The 10,547-nt window shown below is 57.1% G+C and overlaps 1 protein-coding gene across 1 annotated transcript; it reads left to right on the top strand.

The window, feature by feature from the left end:
• The first annotated feature begins 2,844 nt into the window (after nucleotides 1-2,844).
• LOC103536865 (noggin-2-like) lies at nucleotides 2,845-3,578 on the top strand. The gene has a single exon (XM_008503099.2). The coding sequence runs from the start codon at nucleotides 2,860-2,862 to the stop codon at nucleotides 3,541-3,543; it is 684 nt and encodes a 227-aa protein (XP_008501321.2). The 5' UTR covers nucleotides 2,845-2,859; the 3' UTR covers nucleotides 3,544-3,578.
• The last annotated feature ends 6,969 nt before the right edge of the window (nucleotides 3,579-10,547 follow it).

Below are 10,547 nucleotides of genomic sequence, written 5' to 3'. Positions count from 1 at the left end.
GATGGTGAGAAACTGGCCCTGCGATCGGCCTGCTTCCCCCCTCACCCTGCCCCAGCCCCCGTGGGTAGCTGCTTATCTCATGCCTTTGGGAGGGAGTGACTGGCATGGGCAGGAATGTTCTTACACACTGTCAGCCTGGAGGAACCAGCTGTGTGTCCAATTTCTGGACATGGTTCAAGTGTGAGCTCAGTGCTGAGCGATGTGGAGGTAAAGGAGGTGAGAAGGGTTTGGGTTTTCACTGTGTTGACACACACCAGGCTCCCACCCTTGCTGCCACAGAGGTTGTGGGTCCATCTCTCTCCACCAAGATGTTTTGCCCCACACAACTGAGAAAGGGGTGAAGAAAGAGCCACTGATTTAACTTGGCTTGTTGTCACACCATGGTGTGCTGAGGAATGCAGGAACACTCTCTCAAGTGAGAATGATGATCCTGGCAGGCTGTAGCCTCCCACGTAGAGAGGGTGCTGAAACGTTGTTGGATTGCACCTGGCAGCTATACCTGGTTTGCTACCCCAGAAGTGCAGCCCAGGAGGAACTCCTGGGACGTGGTACCCTACGCATCTTTCATAGAATCACAGAATCAATTGGGTTGGAAAAGACCACGAAGATCATCAAAACCAGGCATCACCCCAGCACTGCCAGGGCCACCACTGACCCATGGCCATCAGCATCACATCTCCAGAGCTTTGAAACCCCTCCAGAGATGGGGTCTCCACCCCTGCCCTGGGCAGCCTGGGCCAGGCCCTGACAACCCTTTCCAGGGAGAAATTGTTCCCAAGCTCCAACCTAAACCTCCCCTGGCACAACTTGAGGCCGTTCTTCTTGTCCCATCCCTTGCTCCTTGGGAGCAGAGCCCGACCCCCCCTGGCTCCAAACTCCTCCCAGGGAGTAGCAGAGAGCCAGAAGGTCTCTCCTCAGCCTCCTCCGCTCCAGGATCAACACCCCCAGCTCCCTCAGCCCCTCCTGCTCAGACTTGTGCTCCAGACCCTTCCCCAGCTCCATTCTCTTCTCTGGACACTCTCCAGCCCCTCAATGTCCTTCTGGTCATGGGGGTCCCAGAACTGACCCCAGGATTGGAGGTGCAGCCTCCCCAGTGCCCAGCACAGGGGGATGGTCCCTGCCCTGCTCCTGCTGGCCACACCAGTGCTGGTACAAGCCAGGGTGCTGGTGGCTTTCATGGCCACCTGGGCACACACTGGCTCATATTCCAGCTGCTGTTGACCAACACCCCCAGATCCTTTTCCACTGGGAATTTTCCAGCCACTCTTCCCCAAGCCCGGGGTTATCGGGACCGAAGTGCAGGACCCAGCACTGAGCCTTGCTGAACCTCATGCAGTTGGCCTCAGCCCAGCCCTGCATGGAGCTGGAAGGAGGCTTTGGAACAAGCCTGGGCTGCGGTGGAGAAGCAGACACGGTGGAGCAGCAGAGTGGAGGTGGAAAGCAGAGGCAGAGCGAGGGTTCAGGTCCCAACGAGGTCCGTGCCGGTGCCCGGACTACCGGGGCTGGTACGGACAGAGGATGCCGAGGTCCGATAAGGGCTCCTTGGGGGCTGCCAACCCAGTGCCATGCTGGGGTGCCGGACCCGAGGCGCCGTGCCCGAATCCGAGAGAGAGCCCGGCGTCTCCCGGAAGCCCCAGGGCCGCAGGTGGGACGCGCAGCCGGCGGTGGCAGGACCCGGTGGCGGCAGGACCCGGTAGAGGTGGCGCAGCTGTCACTCAGCGCTCGGCGAAAGTGACAGCGGGGGCGGGGCGGCCGCTCGCCGGGCGCGTATTTAACTTGTGGGGCTGAGCGGCGGCGCGGCAGAGAGCGGCGGGCGGGGAGGGTGCGCGGCATCGAACCCAGTCGAACCTCGCCAAGGGAGGCTGTACCGCGCCGCTCCGAGCACAGCCGCTCCGGGCTGCACCTCTCCGAGCCGGCAGCGCAGGGAGAGAGTCGCGGGACCCGCGGCTGGATGCGCTGAGTGCGGCGGGGCCGACCGGGACCCCGGAGCAGCGGCAGCGGCGGCAGCAGCAGCAGCAGCAATAGCAGGGCAGCAGCATGGGTCGCCGGGGCTACTAAACAGCGCAGCCCGCCCCTGCCCACCCCCGCCGAGGAGCCACCGGGGACTGAGCCGGGAGCCGAGCCGCGCCGGTGCCGCCGGGGATCCCCCGCCCTGCCGAGGATGCCCCGAGGGGCCGCGGGCTGCCCCAGCCGCTCGCCATGAGGAGGAGCCCGGCCGGGCCGCGGGCGCTGCCGCAGCCCGCCGCCGCCTGAGCCCCGCGTCCCGGCGGTGCCCGCGCAGGGGCCGCCCGAGCGGTCCGCGGCGCCGTGACCCTCCTCCCCGCCCCCTCGCCCGGCTCGCCCGGCTATAAAGGAGGGTTTTATTCTCGGGCTCCGGTCTCACGCCAAACCCTGTCACACCGTCTAGACGAGCTGTCGTGGGGCTCGGCCCAGCTGTCACCATGGCGATGGAGACGAGTCCGCTGTGAATTTTGGGGGGGAGTGAGCAAGAGCGGCGGCGGAGGAGGAGGAGGAGGAGGAGGAGGAGGAGGAAGGCTCGGCCACCGCCGTGCCCTGCCCTGCCCCGCCGCCGCCCGCGGGGGAGGCACGGACCCCCCGGCGCTCCCGGCCGCGGCTGGAGCCGGCCCGGCGGGGAGCCCCGGGGAGCCAGCGGCCGCGGAGCGAGCCTCAGATGCGTCTGTCACACAACCCCGGCCGAGCTATTTAAAGTAACGGGCCTCGCCGGACTTTTGTCTCTGCCTATTTATGAGTCCCCGGGAGCTGGCAGGCGCCGGCGGGCAGCGCTAGGAGCCGAGCCCGCAGCGGCAGCCCCGCGGGGAAGCCAGCGCCGAGCCGGGGCCGGCGGGGCCCGCCCGGAGCATGACGGCGATCCGGGCGCTCCTGCTCTGCTCCTGCCTGGGGCTGCTGCGCCCGGGGGGCGGGCAGCCCTTCCTGCGGCTGCGACCCTCGCCCAGCGACAACCTGCCCGTCAAAGACATCGTGGAGCACCCGGATCCCGAGTACGACCCCAAGGAGCAGGACCTGGACGAGAGGACTCTGCGGAAGAAGCTGGGCAGCCATTTCGACCCCGGTTTCATGGCCGTGGCCGTGCCGGGGCCGGCCAACGCCTCGGGCGCCGAAGCGGCGGGGCGGGGGCGGCCGGCGCTGCCCGCCGAGCTGCGGCGGCTGGAGCTGGGGCTGAGCCCGGGACCGGGAGCGGGGCCGGGACCGGGGCTGGGGTCGGGGCCGGCCCCGGGTCCCCGCCTGCGGCTGGGCAAGAAGGCGCGGCGGAAGGTGCTGCAGTGGCTCTGGGCGTACACATACTGCCCCGTCCTCTACACCTGGAAGGACTTGGGCGTCCGCTTCTGGCCCCGCTACATCAAGGAGGGCAACTGCTTCGCCGAGAAGTCTTGCTCGCTGCCCGAGGGCATGTTCTGCAAACCCGTCAAGTCGGTCACCAAGACCTTCCTGCGCTGGCACTGCCAGGGCTGGTCCAGCCAGAAGTACTGCACCTGGATCCCCGTGCAGTACCCGCTCATCTCCGAGTGCAAGTGCTCCTGCTAGCCCCCTCGGCCCCTTGCACTGCCTTATTTTGCCGTTTGGATGATGGCTTCTTTTTTTTTTTCTTTTTTTTTTATGGGGGGGAAGGTTGTTTGGATTTTTTTTCCACCATCCCCCCAACACGGCGGGGGAGGAACCCGTCTTTTGTTTCTTTTTTTTTTTTTTTTTTTTTTTGACTTATTTTATTGTTATTTTATTTGAGAGGGGACAAGCGAACCCAGGAACTGCAGGGCAGGCCAAAGGCACAGTAAAGCACTACAATCAGATGTCTATTTTTATACGTATATAGCCTTCTAACAAAAGGAAAATAATAATAATAAAAAAAACTAAAAAAAAAAAAAAGCTAAAAAAAATACCCGTCGTGTAAATAGAGAGATTTTAAAGGAAAGGGGGAAATTGCAGCTGTTTTTTATTATTATTATTATTATAATTATTGTTATTATTATTATTTTAAAGACATAGGACCACATTTTCAATCCATCCTCACAGAACCTGAGCATTTCCCTACTGAAGGGAAGGGCAGAAATTTCTTATAAAGAAGATTTTATCAAAAAGAAAAGGGGAGGGGGGTTAAAAAAAAAAAGGAAAAGTAAGAACGGCAGCATCCCCGAAGATGGTTGTTCCTCTGTGCTGTATTTTTTTTTGTCACTGTTGTTTGAATTTTGCCAAGGTCTCTAGGTTTTGGTGGGTTTTTTTGTTTTGTTTTGGGTTTTTTGTTTGGGTTCTTTTTTTTTTTTTTTAAGTGTATAACAATTAAGGAGGAAATTTTAAAGAAAAGTACAAATCTATGAAAGAGTGGAATCGTTTTCTTGTGTGGGAATACATATAGTCGTGTAGAGATGTTAAAGGAAATTCTCTGTGTACAGTTTATTTATTTTAACGTTTGTGTATAGGAAAAAAAGAAAAAAAAAAGCTAGAGATTATGCCAGAAGCTATTGGAAATGTTTACTTGAATATTCCTTTAAAAACATATCAATGTAAATATGAGCTATCACTGATCAAAACATTTTTAGCAATAAACTCTATCTTTGAAGAAAATCCCCGTACTGCACCCCAGCTCCCTGGGAGACCAGCAGAGACTCGAATTCTTGCTGGGAGCAGGTGATGAGTAAAGGGCTGTGGCTGGGCCGTACTGGTGTAAGTGCTGAGACGCCCCGAAGGCTGATAGAGCTCCACCGCTTAACGCCTCTCCGGGATCCTGCTCTGGGTTTTCTTTGCATATATAACCCGCTGGGGAACCAAAAAAAAAAAAAAAAAAAAAAAAAAGGACGGGAGAGAAATGGCTCGTAACGCCCCAAAGGGTTACGATGTCCGCCCGAAAGGGTTACGATGTCCCGGAGTGGAAGTGTCATCTGAAGTCCTTGGGAGATTCCTGCTTCGTGCCGCCCGTCCCAGGCTCCTGCATGCTCTGTGCCTCTTGGATTCGGCTCTCCCACTGGCAGAGGAAGCGGTCGAGGTTACCGCCCCGGCCATCAAAGCGCCTGACACAGCTCGGCGGCCCCGTGTGTGTCAGAACAAATGTTTTTTCCCGGCTGCCGCCAGTAGCCCAGAAGGAAAGGATGGCAACGAGCCCCGTGCCCAGCCCCGCCGCCGTGACGGAGCCCCGGGGGCTGGCATCTGGTCCCCGCCGTGCAGCCGGGTGCGTGCTGGGGTCAGGAGGATGGGCTGGTCCTGCCATGCGCTGCGTGCCCTCAGATGCCACCCTCGTGTGCCGGGACCGCTGGGACCCCCCGCTCTGCCGCTGGAGCTCATGGAGCCAGTGCAAGGGAGAGCGGGCAGCCTGCCACAGCCGGCCGGCTGGAGAGGAGCCCAGCCCCGGGGAGCGGGGGCACGGGCAGTGCAAGTCCGCTCCCAACGGAGATCTGTCTGTCTGTCTGTCTGTCTGTCTCTGTCTGTCAGTCACAGGGCTTGGAGTAGGGCCCTGACGGGCTGCCAGGCCGTCCCGTCCCCCTGCGTGCTCCGCGTGGGCTGCCGGTGCTGGAGGGGAAGGTCTGGCTGTTCCCTCTGGTGTCTGAAGCGCGCCCGGCATCCCCGAGGAACAAACTGCTGCCCAAGGGCCTTGCCAGCCAGGAGCCGTCCTCCGCCAAGGCGTCTGCAGGGTGGTGGGGAGATCCTGGCCTCCCTCCTGCTCCCCGTGACACCGGCATGACACCGAGTCCGTGGGAAGGCGCCGGGACCCTCTGAGGTTTGGCCCACATCCCCCTGGCTTCATCCAAGGGGACTGTGGTCTGGTGAGCCCCCTGGAACAGACCTGCAGAGCCCGGAGGTCACACACAGGGGCTGAAAAAGGGAGATGGCTTTTCTAACGGGCATGGTGGGGATGAGGTGATAGGGACAGTGACATCCAGCAGCCAATGTCCCCATAGAGCCCGGCAGCCATCCGCTCAGCCCCACGTGAGGAGACAGGTTGGCCTTTCCACCCGTTTGTCAGTGAGGCAGCAGGGAACAGGGGGGACGAGGAGGGCAGGGTGGAAAAGAGACCTCGGTGAAGGCAATGTGCAAAACATCAGGGGTATTTGGGAGAGGAAGGGGAAAGCTCATTTTGCAAGAGGAACAACATCTGTGGTGTGGGGGCCGAACATCTGTAGGAGGGAGCATGGGGGGAGGGCATTCTGGGAAAATATTTCTGACATAATCCCAACAGTATCTGGTGTGTTGGGATTTGGTTACAAATGGCCCTCTAACGTCTTTGTGCGTTTTGTTCTGCTGGTTCCAGGGGCACACAGAGACCCCTGCTTTGTCCTAACCTGGGAAATAAACCATTCGCTGGGCTCAATGGCTGAGTTCAGTTGCACAGGGAAGGGGGGGGGTGGGAACGGGGAAGGCGAGATTTGTGTGAACTCTAGTGAAAACTAGCCTAAAAGCCTCCGTGCCATGTGCTGGAGGGAGGAGGGGGGCTGCCTCCATCTCTGGGGAGATTTCAGTGGTCCTGCTTGAGATGATGGCTTGTCTGGAGGCGAAGGCAAGAGAGTGAAGCACTGAGGTGCTTGGTGCTGGCAGGGGTGGGCAAGCAGAGGGTGTCCCCAGGGTTTGCATCCCAGCTTGCCAGGCCTTGCCTGCCATGGTGCTGGCGTGTGGTCCCCTCCTGCCCAGGAGTCTCCTGCCTCGGCTGCCCCGGGAAGCAAGGAGTTGGATGTGCGATGGCCAAGACCCGTGGGCATGATGTCTCCTCATCTGCTGAGCCTTAAAGGAGCTAAAGACAAAGGGGAAGAAGCCTTGTTTCTTTGGTGCAGTTATTTCATTGTCCCCCCAAGCTGCTTGTGATTAAGGGACAAGCTGGAGGGGGATAATAAGGGAGAGGAACAGGAAGAGCCCTGAGATATGATGGGTGCCAACTCTGAAAGATGTGGGTCTTTCCCCTGTATGCTGAGGCAGAGTGGCCCAGGAGACAGGCCCAGAACATCAGAGTGGGTGGCATCCTCTAGGTTGTGTCACCCTTGTCCTCACATTGGCAAGAGACAGGCACAGCTGTGGCTGTCACACACTTACAGGTGTGTGCACGTCTGCTCCCAGGCACCCAGTGGGTCCCTTCGTCCACCCAGAATTGCAGGGGGACCCTGTCTGTGCCCTGTGATGATGAAGCCAGTCACACTTCACCGTCTCCCTTCTTTTTGCTCAGTCTCAGGGCTTAAGCAGAATGTGATCAGTGGGAGAGTGAGGGGTTTAACACCTTCTTCCTTTGGCCAGGGCAGAGCAGAGGTGAAGGAGGCTCCATAGGACCTGTCAGCTGCCCCACACGCTGCAGACATACTTCACACAGGGAACTGAAGGCAATTTTCTCCTCCACAGCCAGTGCTGGCCAGAGCTTGGCTGCTCTGACACCACAGGCTGTGCTGGGGCAGCTCCCTTGGCTGAATCACATCCACATCTCTGCCTTGTTGTCCCTACAAAGCCTGGCTTGGAGCAGAAAGTCCCTCTCTTGGTCCACAGAGGTCTCCATCTTTTCCTTTGGCATGTCAAGGCCCTTCTGTCACCCGGTGAAATGCTCTCTCATCTACAAACCTTGATGATTTAGATGATCTTGTTTGTCTTGGGATAGAGCATGAGCTGACATTTGACTTGGTGGCACTGAGGCACTTTTCAATTCACCTTTCACATCCTGGTTTGGTTTTGATACCAGCAGCAGGTTAACTCTTTTGTCTCCATTGCCAAAAGGTATTTCATCCCCATTTTCCCATGCCGCTTCACCCCGTTTAGCTCAGGTCCTCTTATCTAAGGCCAGGCTCCAGGAATGCAGTTTGTGTCTGTGTGCTGTCTCTGCCAGAGTGACCCAGATCCACAAGGCCAGAGCTCGCAGATGTCTAATGCCAGCTCTTGAGATACTTGATTCAGGCCTGGGTGATGACATAAACCCATCGCTCATCATTCCTAGAAAGGCAGATGGATGGTCTGAAGCAGTAACTGGCCTTCTCAAACTCCCAAGCTCACACTAAAGCTTTTCTCAACATGAAAAATTGTGTTAATCTGCTGTCACTTGCCTTCACAGCCTGACGTGGCCACCAGAAGCTGTCATGGAAAGCCATTCTCCCTGCATGCCTTGCTTGGTCCACCAGCAGGTCCCTGGTGAGCTCATCCTGGTGACTGCTGCTAGCTGGGAGCTCCAGGTGAGCTGCACCTGATTCCTCCAAGCACCCCCAGCTCCTTGTTCATTACCACAATGAAGACCATGCCACAGCAGAGGAGGTAAATGGTGTCAGTACAGGTCAGGGGACATCATGGTGACTGCAGACGTGCCCCATGAGGTGGGCAGAACTCTTGCCTCACCATCTCTGCTGGGTGCAAGGCTGGGGGTCTGCTTTTTCTGGGCAAGACCCACCATGAGCTGCTTTGTGTCTCCATGAATCATAAACCCAACCACAGGCCCAGCAGAACTGGGCCTTGACCTGTCCCCAGCATGTGTGTGAGGGGATACAGGGAGTATCTTAGGGCTTTATTCACTGTCACTCCAAAGGTGTCAGGCAAACTGATGGTTCATCAGCAAAAAATGTGCCTGAGCCTCTTTTTCCCCTCAGTGATTAAAACCAAACATTTACAGCAGCAGCACCCAGGAGAGGTGGTTGCCCTTTGGTGATAGAGCAATGGTATTCTGCTTTAAAAATGTCAGACACCCCATCAAGGAGAAGGACCACCTCATGTGGTGTCTGGGAGCCCAATCAGAGAGGCAGAGCCACCACGAGCAAATCACAGCTATCTGGGAAGCATCTGGGAAGCAGCACTTGCAACCCAACCATTGGCTAAAATGGCTCTTTCAGGTGGCTGCTGAATAAGTCCATTCACAAAAAAAAAAAAAAAAGCAGGGCCAGTTTGCGAACAGGACTACATATTTTATTATTTTAATTTTTTTCTACACTGGATGAGTCTGCCAGGGAGACACCCAAGCCCTGAAGCAGATGTGTGGGACGTGTGGTGCAGCTGTGCCCAAGCCCGGCATAGATGCTGTGAATTTAGGAGAACTGAGTCTGCCTCTGTGTTTGCAGGCCTGGATGTCCCTCCTGGGGAGGTTGAGTGTCTTACCCAGAGAACCTCGGCCTCCTGCCTCAACCTCCAGGCTCCCTGGAGCTGGGTACAGACTAATGAGGGTCTCCACCAACACCACTGGCGTGTGGTAGGAGACCCCCACTCTCCAGCATCCTGAATTCAGATGTCCTGAAAAGGGAGAGGAGACTTCACACAAGCTCCCCTAGAGCTGAAGTCTTACAAACCAGTACAAAAAAAAAAAAAAAAAAAAAAAAAAAAAGGCTTTGAAGCCAGTTCTGCTAGAACTGCTGGGGATGTATGATGAGGACCCTGGAGCCCCCAGGATGGCTGTTCAGCCACTGAACAGCAACATGCCCACTGTGTTCTCCATCTCAGCATTGACTGCTTTGGAGTCACATACAGGTGTTCATGTCTATAGGCTTTTCAGGCATTGTGCAAGAGCCATCAGATCACCCCTGAGGCTGTGTCCTCAAGTGTTGCCTGGTCTGCTTCCATCCCATTTACTGCCAAAAGACACTTTCTCTCCAGGAGATGGTATGAACAAAGGGCTGGGCCTCCAGCCTTGGCTCAGTTTATCTACTTTATTGAGGCAGGAACCATATTTCATCCTGGAGCTGAGATTAAGCACTGAGCTGAACTTGGTGTTCAACTCTTTGACCATATTTTAAGAAAGAGCCTACATTTGCCTCCTCCCTTCCCACCAGGAACTGTAGCCAACAATCCTCTCGGACACCCCTGGAGCCAGAGAAAGGCAGTGTGAAGGTCAATGTCCAGGCATGAAGCTGGACTTTGTCACACATTGATTAAAGTGGACGCAATGATCAGATACCCAGCAGGAGCTCTGACCAAGCTGTACCAGGAGATGCCTTCAGCCAGGCTGCCCGCTGGCTGCTGAACTGGGCTGTGATGCTGTTTCTCACCAGGCTCTGCCAGTACTCTGGAGGTGCTGCTGATGGGGGACAGGTGACCCCAATGCAGGCAGAGGACCCCCAGTCAGACACAGAGGGCATCCTGAGGTCAAGGCTGCGGCACACTGCTTGATCCTTCTCCTGGGACCGAAGGGGAGCAGGTGTCCCCCTGGCTGGAAAGACCCTGGGGAGCTGTGACCAGAGTGTGGCAGAGTTTGTGCTGACACTCAGCTCCCTCAGGGCTCCCCAGGCAGGCTGGGGTGCGGGCTGTGCAGTGGGGAGAGGGCCAGGAGCACTGTGTCCAGTTCTGGAGTCCCCAGCATCAGAAGGACACAGAGCTCCTGGAAGGTGTCCAGAGGAGCCACTCAAATGCTCAGAGGGCTGAGCACCTCCCTGGGAAGCCAGGCTGAGGGATTGGGCTTGTTCAGCCTGGAGAAGAGGAGGCTCCCAGGTGAGCTCAGAGCAACCTTCCAATATCTGAAGGGGCTACAGGAAAGCTGGGAGAGGGCTTTGGGCATGGGGGTGTAGGGAGAGGACAAGGGGAAATGGTTTAAAACTTGAAGAGGGGAGATTTAGTTTGGACATCAGGAGGAAATTCTTTGGTGTAAGGGTGGTGAGCCC

The sequence above is a fragment of the Calypte anna genome, chromosome 14 (assembly GCF_003957555.1).
Source record: "Calypte anna isolate BGI_N300 chromosome 14, bCalAnn1_v1.p, whole genome shotgun sequence".
Classification (NCBI taxonomy): Eukaryota; Metazoa; Chordata; class Aves; order Apodiformes; family Trochilidae; genus Calypte; species Calypte anna.
This window is presented reverse-complemented; position numbering and strand designations above follow the sequence as displayed.

Coding starts and splice junctions, on each gene's coding strand:
- LOC103536865 (XM_008503099.2), top strand. CDS start 2,860: ATGACGGCGATCCGGGCGCTCCTGCTCTGCTCCTGCCTGGGGCTGCTG.